The sequence below is a fragment of the Lissotriton helveticus genome, chromosome 2_1, assembly GCF_964261635.1.
Source record: "Lissotriton helveticus chromosome 2_1, aLisHel1.1, whole genome shotgun sequence".
In the NCBI taxonomy this organism is placed as follows: domain Eukaryota; kingdom Metazoa; phylum Chordata; class Amphibia; order Caudata; family Salamandridae; genus Lissotriton; species Lissotriton helveticus.
In genome coordinates this window covers 1,557,784,764-1,557,811,604 of record NC_136059.1, presented here as the reverse complement: position 1 = coordinate 1,557,811,604, position 26,841 = coordinate 1,557,784,764, and the positions used below count along the sequence as shown (strand labels likewise).

The 26,841-nt window shown below is 47.2% G+C and overlaps 1 protein-coding gene across 1 annotated transcript in view; it reads right to left on the bottom strand.

The window, feature by feature from the left end:
* Nucleotides 1-26,841, bottom strand: part of LOC144819847 (uncharacterized) — a 269,054-nt gene that overhangs the window by 137,825 nt on the left and 104,388 nt on the right. The window contains exon 3 of the mRNA XM_078677580.1: nucleotides 6,097-6,266. Within this exon, the coding sequence (XP_078533706.1) occupies nucleotides 6,097-6,266 (170 nt within the window). The remainder of the gene's footprint in view (nucleotides 1-6,096; nucleotides 6,267-26,841) is intronic.

Here is a 26,841-nt window from a genome sequence, read left to right as displayed (position 1 = left end):
AAATATGTTAAAATATCTGCTTTACATTTTGTCATTTGTATTTGTGACTACTGATGTCATTGCAACCTTCGTTGTTGCTGTGAAAAAGGAAAATGCATTTTTTATGTAGGTATTTCGACAAATGTATACAAAGAGGAAAGTTAAATTAGTCTCTTAATAAATAGCTACACTGAAACTTTATGTTAAATATGTCTATATATGTATTTTACACTTTGTCAAAAACACCCGGTATTCGCAGTATGTCTTTGGCAATGGCACTCATATAATCACACAAACACTACCGGTGCAATTGAGAAGGACTTCTTTTCTCCACAACTCTGCAAACGTGCCTCCTGGCACAGTACTAGATGGGGGACTTAGTCCCCTTGGCTATTGAGGGTTGTTGGGGCCAACAACCCCTCCTGTTACCTCCAGCAAGTCCCACACAGTCAGTTTGCTAAGAGGTCTTTGGAGTCCACGCCCCCTTTCTGCACCACTCTGCAAACACGTCTCCCGGCACACGACTGGTTGGGGAATGAAGTTCTCTTGGATGCTAAGGGACCTTGGGGATCAAGAAGCCCTCCTGATACTTTCTGCAAGTTGTAGGACAGGCGGGATTCCTGAGAGGTGGTCAGAGGACCTGCTGTCTTTCCCCATCACTCTGCAAACAGCATTGCTACTTTAAAAAAAAACATAGAAATCCACTGAAAAAAACAAAGGTTACAGGGATGTTACAGTTAGGAATTAGCATTCAAAATGTTACAAGGCTGTTAAGGTTAGGAAATTGAATTAAAACAAATTGTAATTCACTGAAAAAAACATAGGTTACAAGGACATTATAGTTAGGCTCAGATTTCACACACACAAAACCAGAGAAATTCAGCAGTTATAGTTAGCTGAGCTCACTATAACTTGCTCCCCCTCTTTGCACTGCTTATGACCTCACATATTATATCACTCGTGACATGGTCAGTGACATCACTCATGACATCTCAAGAGGTTCCTTCCAGATGGGCCCAGCTGGCAGTAATTTTCCTTGGCAATGCCAACTGCGCCATCTCTACTGAGAGGCTCAGGTCATTACTGATAAAAATTGACCCCAAGTTAGGGGAATTGGCAACCTCACAGGAAGGGCAAGTGGCACAACAAAGGCTCTTTAGTGAGCCTTTCATCAAGGAACTCGACAAATTTGTGTTGACTAACTCTCTAGACAAGGCCCAGTTATCAATCAAGCAAATTTTCGATGCGCCTCGGTAGGGGGCGCTCGGCCGTCTGATCCCAATATTCTGCCTCCTGTAGGAGCCAACCATCCCAACGAGGACAATGGCAGGACTCCTCGTGCTTCAGGTGATTCTACCTGACCAGAGGACAGTCAATTCACAGAGGTTCCTGCAGTGGACCCCAAGGTGGAGGTGCTAACTCCAATACACACGGTGAGTCTATCCCTCATTCCCTGCAAGCACTTGGGAGGGGGTTGGCAGATGCATTTCGTAGACAACTGGTGGGCCCGCATGTCCGATGCTAGAGTGCTCCAAATGGTTCAAGGGTTCCATATAGAATTCCACGGGTCCCCTTTCTAGCCTTTAACTCCTCGCCCTCTCCATTTTTCCAGGCATGAGGCCACACTTATTCAAGTGGGGGTTTAGGAACTCCTTACCAAGGGAGAAATCTGCCCATCCAACCCACATCCCTCTGAATTTCTAAGCATCCTGTTTTTGGTTCAGAAGCAGGGTGGAGGTCAGCGCCCGGTGATCAATCTCTGGGAATTCAGTGAGTGGTTAGTTTACCGCCACTTCAAGATGGAGGGCATCCATCTCCTTCGTGACCTTCTCCGTCCCAACGACTGGATGGTCCGGCTGGACCTCAAGGATGCTTATCTTATGGACCCTATCTTTTCACCCCATCACCGATTTCTCCAGTTCCAGTGGCAAAGACAGACTTTTGAATTCACCTCATTAACTTTCGGGCTCTCTTCATCTCCCTGGTGTTTCACCGAGGTTCTCAAGCTTGTTGTCAAGCGGTTGAGGGCATCCGGACGATAGTGTACCTGGACAATATGCCTTTCATGTATCAATGTCAGCACACCTGGCCATGGCGGTAAATCTACTTTAGTCACTGGCGTCTGTTATCAACCGAGAGAAGTTGAGTCTTTCCCCCTCTTGCTCCATCCCATTCCTAGGGTTCTTGATCAATTCGGTAGAGACAACGCTGAGCATTTCCTCCAGGAAGACGGCCAAAATACGACAGAAGGTGAGGAGAACACTGGCCTCCCTCCAACAGATCTCCAGGGTGACAGGCCTCTTGTCATCCTCCATTCAGGCCATTTTCCCAGGCCTCCTTCACTTTCGGGCCCTTCAGTGATCAGAAGCGTCTCACCTGTGCCGTGGTCTTACCTACTCCCAAAACGTTCCTCTGTCAGATGAGGCCAAAGAGGAGCTCAAATGGTGGTTTACCCACATTGAGGCGTGGAATGGTCACACCCTTTTCAACTCATAACTGGCTTTAGTGATCGAATTTGACGCCAGCGGCTCAGGTTGGGGATCATATTGTGGGGAGTACACCACCGGCAGAAGATGGTCCATCGCAGAACAGTCCCTGCATTACAACCAGTTGGAACTGATGGTGGGTCCTTCGCAGTCCAATGCTGGACCAGACACCCGGTACAATCTTGTGTCCTTCTGAAAATGGACAAGGTGGTGGCAGTCCGGTTCATCAATTACCTGGGAGGCATGCAGTCTCTGGCCCTTTCGGATCTGGTCAAGAACTTTTGGGAATACTACCTAGAACACCACGTTTCGGTGAAGGCAGAACATCTCCCGGGGTTGGCCAACCAAGTTGCGGGTTGGGACTCTTGATATCTTGGGGACACAAGCCTTTGGCAAATACTTCCGACACTGTTACAAGCCCTCTCTGTCTGTTGGCGGCCATTCATGATCAACTTATTTGCCTCCAGTCTCGACCGTCACCTTCCCTGGAACTTCGGTTGGAGGCCGGATACTGGATCAGTGGTGACCGATGCCTTCTTCCAAGATTGGTCGACTGAAAAGGGCTATACCCTTCTCCCCTTCACCACTTTCATACTGTTGGCAGCTCAAGTGCGCAGGCACGGGGCAGATCTGGTGGTGATCTCTCCGATGTGGAAGTCGGAATTATGGTTTCCAGTTCTGATCAAACTTTCCTGGGATTCTCGAAACCGTCTACACCTAGATCCACAACTCCTTAGTGATCCCTCAGGGAATCCCCATCATCTGGTGACGAATGGCAGCCTCCAGGTTATGGCTTGGAGGATTACAGTTCTCAATGGCAAGTCCTAGGCCTTTTGAGAGATACAGCAGATCTCTCTCGAGCATGGGCGTATGGTACGGTCAAGGGGTGTTGATCAGCCTGGTCTTGATGGATGGGTTGGTGTCTACAACAGAGCTTGAATCTCATGGGGGAGGTCATTGTACACATCCTGAATTTCCTAGCATACTTGTCCTTAGATGGAATGGCCTATAGCTTGGTCAATACATTTACATCAGCGATCTCTGCAGGGCACAACGTGATTGCGGGCCTGCCGGTCGGACAGCACCCCATGTTTAAGAAAGTGCTCCAGGGCATTAGATTGTCTCTTCCACCAGAACCATGATACTCGATCCTTTGGGATTTGAATATGGTCTTGAAACTTCTTACCTCATGGCCAAATGACAGCTACTTCTCCCATAAACAGTTGTCGGTCAAGTTGGACATTGTTTTGTGCCTGATATCGTGCAGGAGGGTATCAGATGTTAGAGCCATGGACATCAATAGAAGGACATTTACACACGGAAGGTGTCCCATTTCATGTCGCTCAATGGACTAAGGGTAATTCCCGCTTGATTTCCTATCCAGCCTTTCAGGACTCACCCACGTTGTGTGTTGTTCGATGTATCAAGGCCTATGAAACCATGATTGAAGACCTTCATCCCCACGGGCAAAAGCAACTTTTGGTAGCTTTAAAGAAACCATTCAAGATGTCTTGTCACCGACCATTGTAAGATGGGTGTGGTGGATCATGTAGGAAGCAGGTACTGATACCAAGGGTTTCAAGGCGCACTATACCTGAGGAGCGATGGCCTCAAATGCCTTTGATCTAAGAGCTCGCTTGGAGGATATTTTGACTGCAGCAGACTGGTCCCCGGATTAGACCTTCAAAAAGTTTTATTTCAAACCAGTCTCTCCATTGCAGCTCTAGTGGTGGATAAGCTTTAAACTAGCATAATCCTCACCTCCGGGTCCTGCCATAGAATGAAAATATTCCTAGCTGTCCTAACGGAAAGTTTCAATTCTATTAAGGACTCGGAGAAAAGGATTAGCCCACCCATTGATGAATCAAGACCCACCGGGTTATTGGATCAGCTTATTTACGTAAGTAATGTTTTCTTTTTCAATTTCGATTGGTAATAATGTTACAGTATGGTTATCACTGTGCTTTAAAAATTCAATGGTTTGCAAGTTCTAGGTTATACAGTCTCTATTTTTCAAGTTGCAATACATACCTGGGAAACAACTGCCCTCTGGATTATAGAAACAGAGTCATCTAAACAGGAGTGAAATCTTCCACGCTTGGCATGGTCGCAGGAAGAAAGAGAGCAACAGAGGAGGGAAAAAGAGCTGTTGGAGGCACTCGCTGCAGCTGAATGGCTAAAGGACTTGTGTAGGAAGCTGCCACCGTATATGCTATACTAAAGTAAGGTATGATATGTACAGAGCCCAGTGGTTCCCAAGAGGTATAGCAGAGGCTAAATTAGATAATCACTAACAGCTCTATATGTGGTAGTGTGGTAGAGCAGTTAGGCTTATCAGGAGGTTTGTTAAGCATTTATTGTATTCACTCAACAAGTTGGGCTTGAGCCTAACTGCCATTGTCATCATCATCAACATAGCTTTATTCGACTGAACTAGTCATAAAAGGACATACAGATCAAAACAAATATATTAAAATAGCGCCGGAATTCAAAAGTTAAGATCTAAGCTAAAATCTAAGTCAGTACATTTGTGCAACTGCCATTGTTTCTGAGCATAAACTGAGCAGATGAACCAGGTCAAAGTTTACCTTTTTACTTGAAGATGCTTTGGGCACCAGCAGAGAGAGAAAAGACTTGACCAAAGGCATGGAACTTGAGTTTCTCACCTGAAGAAGGGAACATACACCGGAACGGAGGAAAAGATCTATTGTTTTGATATGAAAGGAAAAGGAGGCTGACGTATCGGGGTGCTGAGACATACCTTATTTCAAGGCAGGAGCTCCAGGTTTGCTGGGAGAAGCTTGGAGTTGCATAGTACTCTGAAATTAGAGCCCCACTGCTGATTCTTAGCTCTACTCAAGATTGCGTATCGAGAGAAGAGAAAACTTCTCACATCTTGCCACATTCCCCCTAAAGAGATCCATCCCTGAATGACATCATCTACTAGGTGAGATGAGGAAAGACTGAAGAAGGGTTCTCTTTGACTGAACAATATTGTAGTGCAGCTGAAAACATGTTTTTAATAAATCACTATTTATTCTTTCAAAAATCCTAACACTGTGCAATATATTTATTGTGCAGAGTATATATTTTAGCTTAATTTTACACTCTAGCCCAACACCCACCTTCAAGAATAATCTTTGACTCGTTGGGTCTTGCTACCCATCAGACAATACTTGACAATTCAGTGAGCTTGCAGTAGTACCTTAATCTGTGGCTCCAAGACAACACCAATACTTGGATTCCCACAGGCATGGGAGATCTGGTCTACTTAAAAATATAGTTTTGTAACATCACAGAATAAAGTACATATTTAAGGTTAATGTCTCTTCTCACAATAACAAATAAATGACTGTGTTTTAGGGTTCCACAAACTTTTCATTAGTATTTAAACTTCCAAGCTTCAATAATTAAGCTAGCCTAAAATGTTTAAGCAGTCAAACTTTCTAGTTTAGTTCAAGCAGTATTTTGTTACAACTGCCCACAGAGAGTGCTGGTACACATAGAGGAATGCATTTAAACTGCCCAGAGAAAGAAATTGTGAAGAACACAGATGCCAGGACTATAAATACAAAAGTTTCAATCTCATGTCTTTATGCACTGTCAGAGGACTGTACGACAAAGTACTTACTTTTCACCTTGTACGCCTTGTCACAGAGTCGGCACTGATGCGGTCGATCATCCGAGTGGTAAGCCATGTGGTCCTGAAGCTTCTTCAGGGAGCTCAACTCTTTCCTGCACTGATCACACCGATAGAGTTTCTTGGCATGATGGCTACTCTGATGCATTGCAAGCTGACAGCTAGAAATACACAAAAGCAGAAACAAACAATCACTGCTCTGGTTAAAAAACAAAAATACAATAAAAACTCCTGTAAGCTTAAAATCAGTAACTAAAGGGGATGATTTAGAAGTAAGGGCAAAATATTTTCAATGAATTTTAAAATGGTGTTCAAACACGACAAAACTTTCAAAATGATGTGCCAATGGTTAGAAGAAGGTAAAGAAGAGTTCTTAGCGACACCAATTCTATGGTTAAAAATTGGCAATTCACACACATACTTGCAAGGATGGGAACATTGTTAACTAAGAAAAAACGTTGAGTTTTTTTATGGCACCCAAATGTCCAAATATTATAACTAAGTGAAACTACATAATGAAGGAAGGTTTTACAAAACAGTAGAAATTAACATTTCAACCCTAATTATATACTTCCAGACTTGTGGTAAAAGATTTTGAGACGTTTCTTACTGCCACTCAACCCAAGGCTTTAATCTTACTTTAGTTTGAGGAGTGTTTCAAAATTCAGTAGTGATTCAAAATCTTGTACTTCATAACCATTTGCTTATGCCTGGGAGAGAGTCCATCCTACCAGTAAGGCAGAATTTATTATTTAATTTTTGACTCTGGTAAAAGAGGCTCTCCTACACCCAGGATGTGACATTCTAGGTCCACAATATGGAAACAAATGAAATTTGAGCCCAACATATGTCTTTGTTCAGGTGTCTGTGTTTGAGACTGGGTTCCCAAAGAGCAGCCAGGAAAATATTGTTGGCAGATGAATTACTCCTCTCCTCCATCTCGGCCCATTGCTTTGCACCATTTCTGTTTTGCACAAAATTGAGAATTAATGGCTTTAAGAGGTGGAGGAACCAGCATGCATTTTGGCAGATCTTTGCTGAAGGTTCTGCGTCCCGCCAGAACCTGTGAAGCAGAGGGCAAGGGAGGCGTACACAAGCAGATAGAGGGGAGGGCCCCAAAGGAGCTTGGAACCATAGACGTGGAAGAGTGGAAGGCCATCAGTAATGAAACATTCTGGCCAATATTGCTGCTGCAAAGATGAGACCCATCTCAAAGATGAGACCCCATCCCTTATGAGACAGACACTGAGACATAAACAAGGGTATATTTGATTGCCTGGGGACAGCAGCAAAAGGAGTGTGGACTCTTCCATGTCTTCCTGTCCCACCATTGTGGTGCTCACATGGGTCAGGTTTGAAATCACAGGAATCAGTGGGCCCTGTAGACTTTATTTTTATTTTTTTATTTTACAGAGTTTTATATAGCGCCAACTTGAGCCAAATCGGGTATCAGAGCGCTTTACATAGCACCAGTTGCATTACATGAGGGCACATTCTTTTTTTTTTGGGCACGGGAGATTGAGTGATATGCCCAGAATCACAGGATGTTCAGCGTCATAGCTGAGACTCAAACCCTGTTCCCCAGATTCGAGGTTGAACGCCCTAGCTGTTAGGCCAACTCCTCCCTTCGGTGGGGAAGTCACTAAAGCGCAGGACACTTGGTGGCAGCAAGCCTCAAGTTCCTGGGGCACAGGAATTGTGACTGGCGGGATTGGAGCCCCCTGCACCTGGTTGGAATATGGAAGTGTCTTGTGCCCCTACCTCTTGTGAGGAAGGTAAACATATGACAAGATGTTGAGACTGAACTTAATTATGATAAGAACACCTGCCTGTCTCTACTGTGTGAGACTCTACATTTGGTCCAGAGGCTAGAGAGTAGGTGAATCGGCCACTAGTATCCTGTAATCAAATTGATGTGATACAATTCCTCCGAGTCCATGGGGCAAAGTTAGGCCCTGCAACATATACCACGTGATTATTTTCTTACGTAGATACCACGTGATTATTTTCTTACATACCGCGTGATTATTTTCTTACGTAGGTACTGGATGCTCGAAACATGTTGACAGATAGGAACTAATAGGTACACCTAAACTCATTGTTCTTTGGGCACCCTATTTATTCTACCCCATTTTTAATTATACCACCTAGGAGCAAGAATAAATCATTTATAGCTTACTAGGCAGGTATTTTAAATCACTTACACATATCCCACTCCATCACATCACAGTTCTCGCACCACACATAGTCAAATTTAAGTGCTCCTACGTAGTTCGCAAGTCGTAGCACGCCCCAGCCCGTAGAGGACTGGGATGGCCCCCATGATGAAGCATGTCACCGTGGGGTAACCCTGGTGAGTGAGGGGACACTAAGAAAAAGAACAATTTTTCCTTTTCTCCTACTATACACATTATTCCAACCCCAATGAGTGTTGTGAATATGATTATAGTAACATAGCTAGGCTCTTGAGGTTTTCATGACTTCTACTGCTTGATAGACATATATTTCACAAACACTCCCTGCGATCGGGAAGAGGATGAATAGCAAAAGCACAAATAGAGAGGTAGACTGGCTTGAGAAACAGAACACTGTTGGACCTTTGCCCTTATATATTTAATGTGTTACGATGCAGCTGAGGCTTCAGCAAGTGTCCACAGCACTAGTTTGGACCATTTCCCCTCAACAGAGGAGCCACATATTATCTATTTGCACTTGAGATCCCTGCTGCAGTTAAATCAGTAAGCTCCACTGTCGAAGATACACCTTTTATAACCATACGATGGGCTTGTTGTGATTCGCCTGTGGGGGAATGACCTGTGCTTTTACAATTCCATCTAGCACTGCATCTCCTAGACAATGGTGGGTATAAAGGGCAAAAGGTAGCCATCAATTAGAGTCTGGTTCAAAGATAACCAACAGAAAAGGTCCAATCATACTGGAATGTCAAAGGGATCTTTCTTTTCCTGTGCTAAAAAAAATCTACATACGTCACACAGCAAAAGACACAATGGAAGATCTGTTTAGAGGCCTGAAAGAGGAATTTGCATCTCTGAGGGCTGAGTTAGCGAAAGATCTAGAAGGTGTTAACAAAATAGCCACAGATTTGTAGAGTCTGTCTTTTTACCTTAATGAATTTGGTATAATCGTTCCACAGCACAGCAATTCTTGAGATGTGGTGACTCCATTGCAAGAGCAAAATATGATTTTGGAAGAGAAGTTTGAAGATCTAAAAATTTGCTTCTGACACAAAAATGTTCATCTGAGAGGGGTTCCACGTGGAGTTGAAGAATAGGACAGAGCAGGCTATGTCAAAATGTTATTTAGGCCCCTACTAGAAATAAATTATGTTGAAAAAACTAAATTAGACACGTCACACAGAATGACACCCTCCTGTTAGCAGTAGAATGTATCTCCAATATTCTAATGTGTGTCCATCACTTCCACTAAAGCAGAACATATTAGCAAGGGCTAGATGGTGTGAATACTTTAGCTTTGCCAGCCATAATATGCCCTCTTTTTACACTTTTCAGCAGTGACCCTCCAAAAGAGGAGACCATTCTGCCCAGTCAAAGAATTTGTAAATAGAATCACATACAGTGAGGGCTCTATTTTTAGGCTGATATTTCAAACGAATAACCAGCTTTAGGTAATATCCTTGTCTTATGTTAAGGACCTACTGCACTTGGAAGATGAGCCAGGAAAGAATGGTTAATATTTAAACAGAGAGAGACCTTGGCTCCAACTGTATGTATATGTGTGGTATTTCTATAGCACAAACCAAGATAAAAAAACGTGGAGAGCTGTACATGATCAAAAATAAGCATAAAGTTAATGAGTATTAGGAGAGTAAGCTGCGTGGTGGACAATTAATTCATGTGATGTAGTGTTCTTTAAAGAGGTGAGTCTTCAACTATTTCCTAAATTGCAGCAGCATTGGGGCTGTCCTTGTGGAAACAGAGTAAACATCCAGGGTGCCAACTGCAGAACCCATACTTGGAGAGCAGATAGTAGCCATCAAAAGACTGAAGATCGATCACCAAACAACTGTGTGTGATGCTAGGGACGGGCAGCCTTGACAGATTAGAGTGATGGTAATCAACAGGAAACACCTAACAGATGGGACACAGCAGTCCATGCATATTCAGGTGACATGGCAGGGATGCGGGTTGGTGTGGGGAGAATCATGTTCTGCGCTACTGGTCAATACAGCCCTGAAAGGGAGTCTTTTTGGTTTACGGGGGGACTTTGCAGGCCATGTTGTTGTGTCAAAGGAAATTATCCTGAACAGTGGAGTAATTTATTAGACAAAAAGAGGTCCAAGCACAGTTTACTCTTTGTTGACTATCATATCTATTACATCTATTATAGTACAACACCAAATGGGTTTAGGGAGATCACCGCATTATTTAGTGGTTCAACAGTTAAGCCAGCCAAACCAGTTTTCTTTAATTTACAGGCCTGAATGCACCCTCTTGAATGCATCCTTCTAAAGCATATCAATAGCATATACCAGCAGCTCTTAACCTTTTGACATCTATTGACCCCAAGAATCACATCCAGAAATCAGGTACACTAGCCTAAATGTATTATGTTACGGTCTGGAGCATCGTTAATGAATTCAACAACCTCTATCCAATCCTCTGAGAGGCATGCACAATCCCACACCATATGAAGCATTTCTGCTCCTACTTCTCGGCATCGGGACATGCTGCTCGGGTAGTCGGGACATTTTTATTGATCCTGCACAATGTAAGAAATGCCCTGTGGATAAAGTAGAAGTTGATCAATTTAAATCTAGACTTCCTAGAGACTCTTGGAACCGGATCCAGTATTTGCAACTAGTCTGCATCATTAATTGGTGTTTCAATATCTGCTGCCCTTTTGTCTTGCAATGCTGTAAAAGGGGTATGGATATTTGTTCGGAGAGCCCTGTATAGACTTGATATAGCCTTATGCGTGCCCATGGTGGTGCATATAATATGGCAACTCTGGTGTTGAAGGGGTTCATTCTGCCCCCTCCTCCAGTTTTGTTAACTGTTGCTACTACCGCCCCATAGAGTAAAAACTACCCGCTGGTAGCTAAAAGGCAGACTGCAAATCTTCAAAGGTTAACAATTCCCCAGCTCCAAATAGTTGCCCCAGGTGTTCGATGTCTAGGTTCTTTCAATAAGCGAGCAGGCTCCAATTTACTTTGTGTGGCAGCACCAACAGATATTGTATCTGGATATCTGGGATACAGGGGAACTGAGTTCAGGCTTTTTGGTGGCAGCAAAGCCATAAAAGTTTGGCAACCGCCAGTATTTCACTGCGCTCTGTCTTGGGGCCAGATGTTTTCGCAAACAGGTAATCAGCCCAGTTGCGACCGCAAAATTGGTCTGCCCATGTATAAACCCTATTTTGCAACTTGGTAACCTATTACCGACTCGCACAATAGAGTTTGCGACTTGCTTTTAGGAGGAGGGGGCGTGCCAAGGGCATCCCTTCCTAATAGCGAGTCGCACTTCAAAGTACAATTGTTTTGCCACCGCAATTGCAGTCGCAAAACACTTACAGTTTACCACCACCTTCAAGTAGGTGGTAGGCCACTCCCCCTTTGTGAATGAAGGCGAAAATATTTTTGAAGAGCAGGCAGTGGTCCCAAGGACCACTGCCTACTCTTAACAAGCATTTGCAATGTAATTGGTCTCCGCTTTGGCACGTTATATGTATTTAGCTATGCATCACACTAGCCTGGGTGCTGAAACATCCACTGTTCTTTAACATGGAGGGAAAGTAAGCCCCAAACTGCCAGGTATGGGAACACATGCCTTTCAGCAGGAAATGGTATAGTCCAAAGATCTGTTTTTAATATAAAAATTAGGGCCTTCAGTGGTCATATCACTGAAAATACAAGATTTGAAAAAAATATTATTGTCTACGGATGCTCATGGAAGACAATTTCTATGGACTGGAATGTAGAGAATGCTAAAATGATTCTGCTATTCCACTGACATCTGCTGGTCGTTTTCTATCAAGAAAGTTAAATAGAGGCAGTTGCCAGAAAAATAGAAAAAAGAAAGTCCCTCAGCAGAAAGCAATTATGGTATTTTACTGACCTCTGCTGGTCGTTTTCTATCAAGACAGTTAAATAGAGTTGAACAGAAAAAAAAGTCCCTAAGCGAAAGCAGACAAGTCCTTTGGCTGGTCTCCAGAGCCCACAAAGTACATACACATATAAATATATACTAAAGTATATACTAAAGTATACACAAGAGATCTCGAATGCTCGACCTAAAAATGAAACAGAAAAATTTAATTTTTCTTTTTTAAATGCATCCCGTTTTCCGTTAAGGATAACGGGCTGCATAAAATAAAACTGCTTTATATAAAAAGCAGTCACAGACATGGTGATCTGCTGACCCCAGGAGGCCACCATCCCTGGTAGTGCTAGCGATTCCCAATGGAGTCGCAAATCGCACCAGCCTCATGAATATTAATGAGGCAGGCAATTTGCGACCATATTAGGAATCGTGAACATTGTCTGAGATACTGTTGTAAATTACATTTTGAAAGTCGCAAAACGACGCAATTTGCAACTCGCAAATTGTAAGGGTCGTACATCTGGCTCTTAGTCTGTTTTTTAGGGTCCAGTAACAACTGGATTGCTCCCCAGTATGTCAGGATGGACACTTCTGTCATCTCACTATTTTTTCTGGCTTGCATCCATTTGGTGAACTGCCGCATCTGGGCTGCTAAGTAATATGTCTCGATGTTCGCAGCTGCCAGGCCTCCTTCTGTAACAGAACACTAGAATGTGGATAATGCTGCTCAGCGTCTGCCTCATATGAAAACTGTTAGCAAAGTATCAATTTACCAGAATGTACTTCCGGGGATAATTACCCATAGTGCAGCAAAAAAATATAATCGAGCTACCATTTTGGTGATCGCAATGTGACCTGCTACCAATATTGGTAAGGTGTTCCAGAAATATATTCCAGAGCACAGGCAGTCTCTCCTGACCTTATATTACCCTCTGCAAGGTCCCTGTCTTATCAATCTATTTGTGCCCAAAATATGTCAGAGAGGTGGGTTCCCACATCAATCCCAATGGGACTGGGACTGTCTCCAGTGAGGCACAAATGGGAAACAAACTATTTTTCTCACTAATTGATACATAGTCTCTACGGAGTCCCAAAACCATTAAGTAACCTGATAGCCTTTACTGGCTCCCTCTATTTATCTTTTAGAAAAAGTAGCATATCATCTGCAGATAAGGAAATGTGATTACTCGCTCCTTGGACTATAAGTCCTTCATAGAGGGAACCCATCAGTGCACTACAGGCCAGATGTTCCACTGCCACAGCGAATAGCAATCAATCAATTAATCAGGGAATTGTAAGCACGCTACTGACCCGATCCAGATCCGTTCAGCCGAAGAGCCAGGTCTTGAGAGTCTTCCTGAAGGTGATCAGGGAGGGGGCGCGTCTGATGTCTGTCGGAAGCTCGTTCCAGGTTTTGGCTGCAATGTGAGAGAAAGATTTTCCGCATGCCCTGGCTTTGTGGATGCTAGTGCGAGGTTGACAGATCTGAGTACTCTCTTGGGTATGTGGATGATTATTCTGTCGTTGAGGTATTTGGGTCCATTGTTGTGTAGGCATTTGTAGGCATGAGTGAGGATTGTGAAGGTGACTCTCTTCCCCACTGGGAGCCAGTGGAGTCTCTGCAGGTGTTGGCTGATGTGTTCGTGCCGGGGGATGCCGAGGACGAGTCTTGCCGCGGTGTTCTGTTATTATCTGTAGTTTGCAGAGTAGGGACTTGTTGATGCCGGCGTAGAGAGCGTTTCCATAGTCCAGTTTGATTGTGATGAGTGTGTGGGTGACAATCTTCCTTGACTCTGGAAGGGATCCATTTGAAGATCTTTCGAAGGATGTGGAGGGTGTTGAAGCAGCTGGTGGTGACGGCGTTGACCTGCCGGTTCATGGCGAGTGATGAGTCGAGTATGATGCTGAGATTTTTGGCGGTGGTTTGAGGGGGTAGGTGGGCTTCTGAATGCTGTGGGCCACCAGATGTTGTCCCATGCTGAAGGGGGGTTCCAAGGAAAAGGACTTCTGTCTTTTTGCATTGAGTTTTAGGCAGCTGTTGGTCGTCATGTAGTCTGTCAACTAGTGTGTGGTGAGGGACGGTGTCGAAGGCTGCAGACAAGTCGAGGAGGATGAGGGCCGCAGAGTGGCCTTGGTCCAGGAAGGTGCGGATGTTGTCTGTGGCGGCGAGTAGGGCGGTCTCGGTGCTGTGGTTGCATCAGAATCCGGATTGGGAAGGGTCGAAGATGGAGTTCTCTTCGATGAATTGTGTCAGTTCCCTGTTGCCTGCATTCTTTGCCACCTTGGCTGCGAAGGGGCGGAGCGAGATGGTTCGGTAGTTCTTGAGGTCGGTGTGGGTCGGCCATGGGCTTCTTGAGCAGGGGCCTGACTCCTGCGCGCTTCCAGTCATCTGGGAAAGTGCCTGTTGTGAAGGTGGTGTTGATGGACCGTTGTAGTTCAGGTGCGATGGTGTCTGTGGCCCTGTGGTAGCTGTGCGGGGGCAGGGGGCAGTGGGGGCCCCCGAGTGAATGCCTTTCATGGTCGTGACGGTGTACTCGATCGTAATCAGTGTCCAGTTGGACATGGTGGGCTGGCTAGTGTCTCTGGGGAGCGGCTGTGGCGTCTTGTGGGTGGGCAACAAAGTTGTCGTAGAGTGTCCTGATCTTGAGGTGGAAGTAGGTTCCAAGCTTGTCGCAGAGGTCTTGGGACAGGGCGACATCTGTGGCTTCCCTGCGTGGGTTGGTGAATTCCTGAATGACACTGAAGAGTTTCTTGGAGTTGGTGGAGTTCGCAAGGATTTTGTTGTGGATGAAGTTCCTTTTAGTTGTTCGGATTTGGTTGTGGTTGTCTGTCATGGCGTCCTTGTAGGTGGGGTAGTTATCGGTTGTGTTGGTGTTCCTCCAGTTCTTCTCCAGGCTTCTGCAGGTGTGTCTGGCTTCTTGGAGATCGGTGGTGAACCAGACGGCTTTCCTGGGGGCACTGTTTGCCGGGGTTACGTTGCGGGGCGAGCTCATTCGTGCAGTGGAGATCCAAGTGTGGAGTCCTCTGGCTGCAATGTTTGTGTCGGGTACCCAGATTGCGTTGTCTCGGGTGAGGGTGGAGTTGAGTTGCTCATTGGTGACTTTGCTCCAGTTCCTTTGTGGTGGGTGGGGGGGGGTGGTTTTGGTGCCTTGGGTTAACGGTGAAGTGAACACAGTGGTGGTCGGTCCATGGTGGTTGCGTTGTGTGGCAGAAGTGAACATTGTTACCTGCAGTAATTTGGGGTCGAGGGTGTGTCCCGCTCTGTGTGTAGATGTTGTGATGAATTGGTTGAGCCCAATGTTGGCGAGCAAATGAAGAAATTGATGGCTGGGTTACAATTGCGCCGGGTACCAGTGATAATAGTCAAAAGGAACAAATAAAGAAGCTCTAAGGATAAGGTTTAGGCCACCAATCTAAACACAACAGGCATGAACCAGTCAATGCCCTAATACACAACACAACATTTATCCTGAGCTAACACAAAAATCCACTTTGCAACCGATGGACAGATCACAAGTCGCTGTTTGTTTTCTTCTTTTCTTTCTTTTTATTTCATGTGTTGATTGTTCATAAAAAACCTCCTAGCCGACACGTGTTTCGTCTGATGTGGAGTTAATCCACAGACTTCTTCAAGGCTTAATTGATTAAGTTCGACCTCTAGTTTCTTGTTCAACACCCCTGCCACACCGTCATTGGGGTTCAATTATCCTCTTGGTCTATTTCTCACGTTATTTCGGCCCGTAGATAGCTTCTAAAAATCAGTCTCTCTCCATAATATGTAATTCGGGTATTTTCCTCCTCTAGTTTCTTGCGGTCAAGTCGGTCTTCTTTCTTCTAGCACTGTGCTAGAGGAGGAAAATACCCGAAGAAAACAAACAGCGACTTGTGATCTGTCCATCGGTTGCAAAGTGGATTTTTGTGTTAGCTCAGGATAAATGTTGCCCAATGTTGGCGAGGTTGTCCCGGAGGATGGTGGAGTTGGGGTTGTCGAGGTGGAAGTTAAGGTATCCAATGAGTATGTAGTTCATTGATGCGATGGCGTGGGGTGCTATGGAGTCTGTGATGGTGGTGGTGAAGGGTGTCCGGGGGCACCGTAAAAGAGGGTTCCTTGGAGTGTGGTGTTCGGGGTGGTCTGGATCTGGAAGTGCAGGTGTTCGGCAGAGGGGAAGGTTTCGCTGGAGGTGGTGAGGGGGAGGGTGCTTGTGTGTGCGATGGAGAGGCCCCCCAGGTGTTTGGGGCGGCCCTTCCTCTGGATCTTGTATCCGTCCGGGATGGTGGTGTTGATGTCGGCGGCGGAGGCGGCGCTGGTCCAGGTCTCCGTGAAGAAGTCGATGTCGGGCGAGAGAGAGTTGAGTAGGTTCCAGAATTCTATGGCGTGTTTGTGTACGGAGCGCACATTGAGGAGGATGCATCTTAGGGTGTCGTTGGCGTAAGTGTCGGCGGTGTTGTAGGTCTGGGTGGTGGTGAAGGTCTGGCGGCAGTGGAGGTAGGAGAAGTGGCCGTGGGCCGAGTTTGGCGAGGCCTGTTGACAGTCTCTGAGTCTTCCGGGGTTGAGTGCGAGGAGGTCGGCGGAGTTGTAGCAGTGGAGGGTCGTGGAACCAGGGTTCCTGGTGCTGGTTGCAGTCGGGCGCAGCCGGGCTTGCCTTAGGCGCACATTCAGCATGCCAGCGGCGCGCCCGCTGCGTGACTGTGCAGCAGCCGCAATTAAGTAGGGGAGGGGGGCAGGGCTGGAGGTAGGGAGGTGGGGGCTGTGTTGGGGTGGGGCCGCAGGGGCAGCGGGAAAAACCAGCGACAAAGGACAACTTTGTCTTGACCTCGTCCCATAACATACCTATCTGAGATCAACTCTCCTGTTTAGACTCTCACCAGACCAGTCCACAAATCCACTCTCCAGTTTCAATTTATTGATAATTTTGTATAGGTATATAAAGTCTTAGCTATCAAATGCCTTTTCAACATCCACTGCCATTACTACAGCCTCCCCTTCAGCATACAATTAATCCATTAGAATAGTAAATAGGTGTTGTATGTTGGTTGCTGTACTGCACACGGGGATAAAGTCTGCTCTGTCCTGGTGCATTATGTGTATCATACACAGCAATAGTTGAGAAAGCTAGGATTCGACTAAGTATCTAATAGTCGACATTCAGCATCGGCAACAGACTTCATGTCATGCTGAGGGCCCTCCGGTTTGATTAATGGTATTACCAACGCCTCCCTAGACGAGGAAGGTCAAGATGTATGTTCCTTGGGCGCTCTATACAGCTCTACCAGTCGGGGAGCTAATAGATCAACATAGGCAGCATAAAACTCCACAGGGAGCTCATCAGATCCTGGCACCTTCCCCTGGGCCATTCCCCTGATCGACGCCTTAACTTCCTCGATTGTTAAGTCATTACCTAGAGCCTCCGCTTTGGCTAATGTAATGTCTGGGAGAGGATGAGTATCTAGGCAGTCTTCTATGTCCTGTTGCCTAAAATCTTGATTTGCAGTGTACAAGGTGGCATAGTACCATTGAAACCAGTTGTTTATGTCCTCTTGTTTATACACCCTGCCACAAGCTTAATTTTTAAGTGCCAATGTTAGGGATCACTTTATTGTGGGATTGGCCACCCAGACCAGTAGAGTCCCTGGCTTGTCTCGTTCAACGTGGCCTCCTGTCATGCATTTCCTATAGTCAAGGCAGCGGAGCCAACCTATGTTTTCCATGAGTTTCTACTTGGCTTCCAACATCATCTATTGCAATAGAGTTTCCGGGCCTTTCCCTTTCCATGGTTCTTAGGGTCTGTATTTCTGCCTCAACTTCTTGTACTAAGGTCCTGCGCACACCTACCATACCCACTATGTATTGCCCTGTAGTTACAGTTTTAAAAACAGCACATTTTAGCAATACCATGAAGGCACTGTTTTTGTTTTCTGCAAAGTAGTTCCTGATCTTCTCCCCTATAGTGTTTTGGAAAACTTGAAATTCTATTTTTTATCTCCGGTTGGGTAAGCAGGTGCATGCTGTGACCCATGCAAATAATAGCATAAAAGGATTGTGATCCAATATTGTTCTGATCAAGTACTCAATATCAATAATCATAATGTGTACATCTGGTGTGCACAGGGCATGTAAATCATGTAATCATAAGAAAAAGGAATATTATTTGTCGGCTGGGTGGGTTAGTCTCCAAGAGCCTATGACTATCTGAATGGTCCTGCCATTCTCTAAATTTCTGTGCTAACCGTAGCACAAGAGAGTCGCACAGGTGTGGATGAGGCCAATCCATCAAAAGGTCAGCAACTCTATTAAAAACTCCTTCCAATTATCATAAAAGAACAAGTTACTTACCTTTGGTAAGGCTATATCTGTAAGAGACATATATTAGTTACGGATTCCTTACCTTAGAATTACCCGCAGGCATCAGACTGGATCCTGAGATTTTTTCTTCAGCAGTACTGTGTGTCGTGATCGCTGGAATGATATGACGGTATCTACTTAGACACCACTCCTGCGCGCAGACGTCGGTTCTTTACATGATATTCCATGCCAAAAGCGCAGAGCCATGCAAGACACTGACCACTGGTGCATACATCTAGGGCCCTGAAAGGAAGTCCCTTACCCTAGAAGTCAGTTCGCAGAACGTGGAGGACGGGTGGGGCGGTAAGGAATCCATTACTAATATATGTCTCTTACAGATATATATGTTACCGAAGGTAAGTAACCTGTTCATCTGACAGAGACTATTAGTTATGAATGTCATACCTCAGAATAGATACCCCAGCAATACCAACCCCGGAAGTGGGTTTGCAAACTAAGTTCACAGCAGGAAGTCCTGAAGAACGGAGCGACCAAAGAAGCCATCTCTCCGGACTTGGCTGTCCAGACAGTAATGTTTCGTGAACGTGTGAAATTAAGCCCTCGTGGCTGCCTGGTAGATGTCATGAAGGGGATCGCCAAGTCCCAAGGTAATAGTGGCTGCGTAGAATGGGCGTGCAACCCTACTGGAACTTCCTTTTTTGCCAAGGAATAACACATTTTAATACAAAGTATGACCCATCGAGAGATGGTTCACTTTTGCACAGCCCAACCTTTCTTGGCACCCACATAGCCAACAAAGAGCTGATCATCCTACCGGAATTGTTTTGTGCGATCTAGATAAAATGAGAGCACATGTTTTGGATCCAGATGGTGGAGCCTCTCTTCCTCTTTAGAAGGATGCGGGACGGGATGAAGGTGGGCAAAGTGATGGTCTGTCCTATGTGGAAAGGGGTAACCACTTTGGGAAGAAAAGAAGGTTGAGTTTGAAGGACAGACTTGGGCGGATGAATGGCAAGGAAAGGAGGCTTAGAAGAAAGAGCCAGAGCTCACTCACCCTGCGTACAGAGGTGATGACAACCAGAAAAGCAGTCTTTAAGGTCAAGAGTCTGAGAGGACAATTATGTAGTGGCTCGAAGGGGCCGCACATAAGGTAAGTCAGAACAAGGTTCAAGTCCCACTGGGGCATTACGAAAGGAATAGGAGGAAACAGGTGAGCAATCACCTTAAGGAAACGATTTATAATAGGAGACTTGAAAAGAGAAGGCTGATAATGGCCGAAAGATAGCCCTTGAGGATGCCCAATGCAGAGCCCTGCTGGGTTGAAGAAAGCAGGAAGAGGAGAACCTTTGAAAGGGGGGCAGAAAGGTGATCCACTGCCTTTGCTGCACACCATGCCACATATGTGTTCCATCTACAAATGTATACTGTCTTGGTAGAGGAACGCCTGGCTGCCAAAGATAACATTACAGACTTCAGGAGGAAGGTTGAAGGCTGTCAACTGTCGCCGCTCAATCTCCATGCAAGGAGGTGGAGGCTGGACAGTTTTGAGTGGAGGACCAGCCTCTGCTGCTGCGACAGAAGATCCTCCCAAAGGGGCAGTCTGATCAGAGGATCGATGGCCATGTTCGAGAGCTTGGGATACCAGACTCTTCGTGTCCAGTCCGGAGCCACCAGAATTACTTGGGCCCGGGCGCTCGTGATCTTGTTCAGCACTCTGAGTAGAAGTGGTATAAGTGAGAAGGCATATAGAAGACTGCAACTCCACTCATGACGAAAAGCGTTGCCTAGCGAGTGCCGCCTTGGAAATTCCAATGCGCAGAACTGCTGACATTGTTAGTTTCTCTTTGGTGGCGAATAGATCTAACCAAGGCTCTCTCCACTGCTGAAAGAGACCTTGCACCACCTCCGGGTGAAGATGTCATTCGTGATCTATCAAGCACCGGTGGCTACGCTCGCCCACCCTGGCATTCAGGGAACCTGTCAGGTGTTGAACCACCAGGGACATGCCCTGATGTTTCAGCCACTTCCAGAGACGAAGAGCCTCCTGACAGAGGGTCCATGACCCCACTCCACTTTGTTTGTTGCAATACCACATGGTGGAAGTGTTGTCTGTAAACACCTGCACTACTCTTCCTTTGACAGAAGGAAGGAATGCCTTCCGTGCTAGGCGAATCGCCAATTGCTGCAAAAGGTTGATGTGGAGTTCGGACTCCGCCAGAGACCAGAGGCCTCTGATCCCCGCCTCTCCATGTGGCTGCCCCATCTCATGAGTGATGCATCTGTCACCACTGTGAAATCTGGTTGAGGAAGGGAGAGGTATCTGCCGTTGACCCAATCCTGGTTCATGAGCCACCACTGCAACTGATGTGCAGTCCCGCCAAGATCTGGAAGACATCGGACAGATTCCCCTGATGCTGCGCCCACTGGAACTTCAGGTCCCATTGCAGAGCCCACATATGCCACCTGGTATGATCCACCAGCAGGATGCAGGAGGCCATGAGGCCCAGCAGTCTCCGGAGCATTCTCACCGAAATCCGGGATAGATGCTGGAACATCGGTATCATAGCCCGAATATCAGCATAGGCCTGAAACTGCGCCTTGTTCTGAACCGCTCCGATGAAAAGGAGCTTCTGAGAAGGGTGCAGGTGCGAATTCGGCGAGCTCGCCTTCAACAACCAGTTGTTGCGATAGGGAAAGACTGGAACCCCCTGATCTGCGCAGATGAGCTGCGACCACCGCAATCACTTTCGTGAACACCCGAGGGGTGCTGGTAAGGCCAAAGGGGAGCACGGTAAGCTGAAAATGCTTGTGGTCTGCCGTGAACCGTAGGTAACGCCTGTGGGTCGGCAGGACGCGAATGTGTAAATAAACGACCTGCAAGTCCAATGCTACCATCCAGTCTCCAGGGTCGAGGGTAGACAGGACGTGAGCCAACATCAACATTTTGAACTTCACCTTCGGGAGGAAGTGGTTGACGTCCCTGAGGTCTAAGATAGAATGCAGGCCTTTGTCCTTCTCGGGCAACAGAAAGTAGCGGGAGTAGCAGCAACAACATACTTCTGGCACAAGGACTCACTTGATGGCTCTCTTGGCCAAGAGAGCTGCAACTTCCTGACGGAAAAGGGCCAAGTGATCTACCAACATGCGATGGAATGCAGGTGGCATGGAGGGAGGGGTAGTCTTGAAGGGGAGGGTGTAGCCCCTTCGGACTATCTGCAAAACCCACCTGTCTGACGTGATGTTGTGCCAGTGGGGAAGGTGATGGCGGATCCTGTCGCCCACTGGCAACTGGTGGCCCTGAAAGGTCGGACTAGGAATGTTTTGAGGCTGCTGCAGAGCGGGCACTGGTGGACTGGCATGCCTGCTGGCCCCCGGACCCATGGCGGTGGGTCCCACGCCCCCAGCCCCACACAGGTTGGACAACCTGCGTGGGCCTGTGGCTCTGGGCAGAATGTGGTAGGGCAACAATTTCGTAGCCACAAAAGGGGCCAAAAGCAGACTGCCCGGGGCGAGAGGGTGTAGCGAGGCCCAAGAATATGGCCGTAGCCCTAGAGTCCTTGAAAGGCTTGAGAGCATTGTCCGCCTTGTCGCCAAACAAGCGACGGCCATCAAAGGGCATGTCCAAAAGAGTTGATTGGACATCGCCAGAGAAGCCAGTGGACTTCAGCCAGGCGTAGCGTCTCAGGGCTACAGACGTTGAAATCGTCCTGCCTAGCGAGTCGGCAGTGTCTAGCCAACCGTGAATGGCGAACTTTGCTGCATCCCTCCCTCCAGCGACCGCACGGGAGAGTTGGCCCGGGCCTCCTTTGGGCACTGTCGCAGCACCTGCGCAACCATGTCCCACACAGAGTGGGTGTAACGGCCCAAGAGACATGCAGTGTTCACCAACCGCAGGCCTAAGCTGGCGGAAGAAAACATCTTCTTCCCAAGATAATCCAGCTTCTTGAATTCCCAATCTGGGGAGCAATAGGGAGCAACGCACCTTTGGGTGTCGAGGCTTGGACCACCAAGCTTTCAGGGTAGGGTGCTGGGAGAGGAAAATGGGATCGCCCGGGCCGGGTGGTGGCATCGGGCAATCATCCTATCCAAAGGAGCCCCTGTGCTGGGCTTGTACCAGGTGCCCAGAAGGAGGTCTGTGAGGGTCTCATTGAACAGCAGCAGGGGCTCCGTAGTGTCTGCTGCTGGTTGAAGCACTTCAGGAGTTTCGTCCTGACTTCCACCTTAGGTAGCTCAAGTTCCAAGGCCTCAGCCGCCCTATGCGTCACCATAGCGTAGGAGGCTCCCTCCCCCATAGCCATGGTAGGGGGAGAAAGCATACCAAGGTCTGGGGATGTATCCAGACTACTGGCCTCATCCAGTTCCATTCCTGCTCTTCCAGCTGGTCTGCTAGAGGGTCAATAGACCCCTCCCATTCCTCCTCACCCTCCTCTAGCTGCCACTAAGGGCAATAAGGAACACCAGGATAGAACAGAGGTACAAAGGTGCCGGTCCGGCTCCGTGTCCATTTTGAGGGGGAGGCTGGGATCGGTGCCAGCTGGGGACACAACCGGCATCGGAGGGGGCGGAGGTGTCGTCAGTGGATACAGCACCAGAGGAGGTGTCGGAAGATAAACCCGCACCAATCTGGATCCAGGCCTGGATCCCTGGGGGCCCTGCGGCGCCAGAGCCGCTGGCATCGAAGGCCTAAAACCCCCATCCAAGTCTGTGGGGCCCGAAGGCGCGCTGGCGGAGTTGGGCTGCCCAAAGATTGAGTGGAGGACTTCGTAAAAGCTACGAGGTTGGGCAGGGGACGCCCCGGCTCCCAGGAAGGGAGGGAAGCTCTGAGCTGACCCAACAGGATCCGCGTGCAGAGCCAGACGATGACCTTCTGCATCCCACGACGCGTCGTTCGACGGACGGGGAGAAGGCGAAGAATAACGGTGCTTTGTCGCCTTCTTCTTGTGCTTCGACTTACACGAAGACTTCGAAGAAGAGTGATGGTGGTGACTCTGCGACCAGTCTCACGACCTCCCTCTAGACCGGGACCTCAATCGGCGCAAAGCTGACTAGAGAGCCTCGAGAAGCTGTCGGGACCGCTCGCGCAAAGACTTCGGGTTCATGGCCAGGCAGTCGGAGCACGACTTCGGGTTGTGGTCGCGCTCTAGGCACCAGAGGCACACGAGGAGTGGGTCCCTGACCGACATCAACTTGTGACAGGAGTCACAAGGTTTGAAGCCAGTCCATCAATGTGACATCCTTTGCACCATTAGTTGAACGACTCCAAAAAAGAAGTCAACATAAAGTCAAACAAACCCTTGTCAAAAAAGACTAAGGGTACCGCTCTCTCCGGATCGGCGCTGGCTGGCGCCGAAAAAGAAAGAACTGACGTCAGCGTGCAAGGGAGGTGTCTAAGTAGATACTGCGATGCCATTCCGGTGATCACTGTGCCAACAACGAACGCAGAGTCGACAGACACCACCTACCGACGTGCAGGGGTACTGCTGAAGAAAAATTCTTCAGATCCAGTCTGATGCCTGGGGGTATTTCTAAGGTAAGGAATCCATAACTAATAGTCTGTTCCTGATTGTGGCATGTATGGTGCAATAACATTTGACAGTTATTCAAGGATTTGACCTTCACCTCTGTTAGGGGCATAGCTGTTGACTATTGTTATGTCCTTGGACCCATTCGAGCACTAACACCCACATACCTTAACGTTTTATCCACCACTTCTCGTAGGACCTGCAATGGAATCCCTGATCACACCCAAATAAGAATACCTGTCGCAGAAGGAGAGAAATCTGTATGGTATGTGGGATCCCTCCAAAATATGCGTAAGGCAATCCCTTCAGTGGCAGACAGATGGGTCTCTTGTAGTACAGCAATGCGGACACCCCTCCTCTTAAGGTAGGCTTGAACTTTGTATTGTTTCAACATTTTATTCAAACCCCTGACATTCCAGGATATCATCTTAGCTGACAGGTTCCACCATCAAATAAGCAGAAGCAAATACAACTATAAACAGGCTGTGGTGTACTCTCAACCTTTACCCCTGCCAGCTCCATGACAGTAAATGAAGATACTGAAGCGATCTGATAGACCTTGGTAAACAATCCCAACAACCCCACCCCAGGATAGAAAGGCAACATCTCCCCATCAAACTTCCTGAAGGAACAGCAAACAGACGTGTAATAGCACACAACCAGCTTATGAGGGCGCTGCCACTTACCACATGGCTTGAGATTACCGCTTATTGGTGAAGGCTCACCCCCTTGTCCTTACTTTGATACCATAGAGAGAGATACCCCCTTTTAAGCCCACTGCTCATTCTCTCTTATGTTGTGAAGGATGTACCCAATGGTTCTCAGATAATATCGTCCACTGTTTGAGGTGTGACCTAAGGTAGTCCGGAGACAGAGTTCAGTGTAGAGACCAAGGCCTGTTTTGAGTTTGTATCATGCATTGCGTCCTCAACTCGGTACAACAGTTGGCTTGATCCAGAACCATTCAAAGTCATTCAAAGTCACTGGCGCAGCCACTGCTCGCAGTCAATCTTCGGCACTTGTGCTTTTATCAGGATATTTCATTGAGCCGATCTATTCCTTGAGTGAGTTCTCCTCGTAGCATGTGCTGCCTTCTGTGGGACAAGTGTTTTCTTACCCTGTGACTGCTGTTCATTCCATTCCCACACTTCTTGCAGGTTAGGAAAGAATTTAGTCACACCTTCTGTAGAGAGCTTGAGTGTTGTGAGGAAAAGCATTGCGTTTTTGTCACCCATTTGGCGGAGTTGCTTTTTGACCTCAATGAAAGATGCTTGTTGTTTTTCGAACTCTCAAGTATAGTCTAAGAACACCATAACACTGATATTAGCCAGCAACAGCTCCCCCTTTACTTGTGCCTGTCACAGGTTGTGGTCCCAATCTCTATAGTGTAATAGTTTAGCCACCATGGGTCGGGGTGGCACACTCGATGGGGGCGGTCAGACCGGGATCCTGTAAGCTTGCTTCAGTGCGAAGGAGAGAGGCCCTCCAGTGCCACTTTGTCTTTAATCCAAGCCTCCAAGAAAGCCACCAGGTCGGCTCCCTCAACACGTACCGGCAATACTATCACAGGAATGTTATTTCTCTGGGCCCTGCTTTCAGCATCTACAGCGCGATATTGCAGGCCCAGAACCTTTCCTCTGGGACCGGCATCTGCAGTTTCAGGGTTCCCACTGCTGGTGATATTTCCCCTAGGTTTAGTTTGTTAGGTGTGATCCTCTCAGACAGTTTGCGCTGGTCATCTCGAAATAACCCAATATCTGCCAACACTGTGTCCATTTTGTGTTCCAGGGTTTCTCTCATATCTTTAATCAACATGATAGCATCAAAGGTAACCGCAGATAGTCCAGTATAGTCAGTGTACCCCATCCTCCACATCACTGTGAGAGGTGGTTGCTGAGTGTCTAGGATCATCCACAGATTTCCATTTTGAATGCCTTCCCAATATTAAGGTATTATTAGTGTATATCATGTTGCAGAAAGGGGGCCTGCTTCGATCACCTATCAAGCCTTTGCTGCCTTCTTTGTGAGTACACAACTGAGGCTATTTCTCTCCAAGTATAAGCAACGCATTTAGGGGGTTTTGTGTCACCCCACAGTTGTGTGTCTGCCTCTCTGAATCATAAGTGAGATTTAGGCGTCAAAAGCATCCTCACAATTAGCGTGATCGCTGTGGAGCCCCGGTCACAGTCGACACTCATCTCTAAGCCTTGCCGTCCTGCTAAGTGGACATACCTCCTGCCTTGCTTGTGGCCGATTATTGCGGGCGCTCTCTGCTGGGTTGCCAAGAATCCCACGCATCCTCAGGCACTAGGAGTCTTAGGGTTACCAGCATACTCAAGTCTGCCCCCAGCACCTGTCGCAGCTTTTTTTCTACCACCAAAGGCCCCTGGACTGTTCAGGGAAGCGGTGCCGGTCCCATGAGGTATCCGCTCCGATGTTAAGGTGTCTGTCAACAGTCTGTTTCAGGTGCCCGCCATCTTTATTTTATCTCCTCATGGTCTTGGTTGCAGTCTATTTTCCGTCTCCTTGCGGCTACAATGACACCATCAGCTTGCCCACAAGGGTCAATGGCAAAGGGCACCAGCATCTAGGGCAGTTAGGGGGATAAGTGGGCTAATGTAATATCAGGATAGCGCCGGATGGCAGTGCACCACCAGGGGCTCCTTGGGCAATGGTTTACTCCATTGGCATTAGGCCACGCCCTCCCATGGTCTATTTTTCTTGGTGCATACCAGTGAATCAATTGAGGCATCCAATCATTTATAACAGATTCTGTTTGCTGTAACTTGTTCTGCTCTGATGATCAAGCGAAGGATATCAACTTATTGTT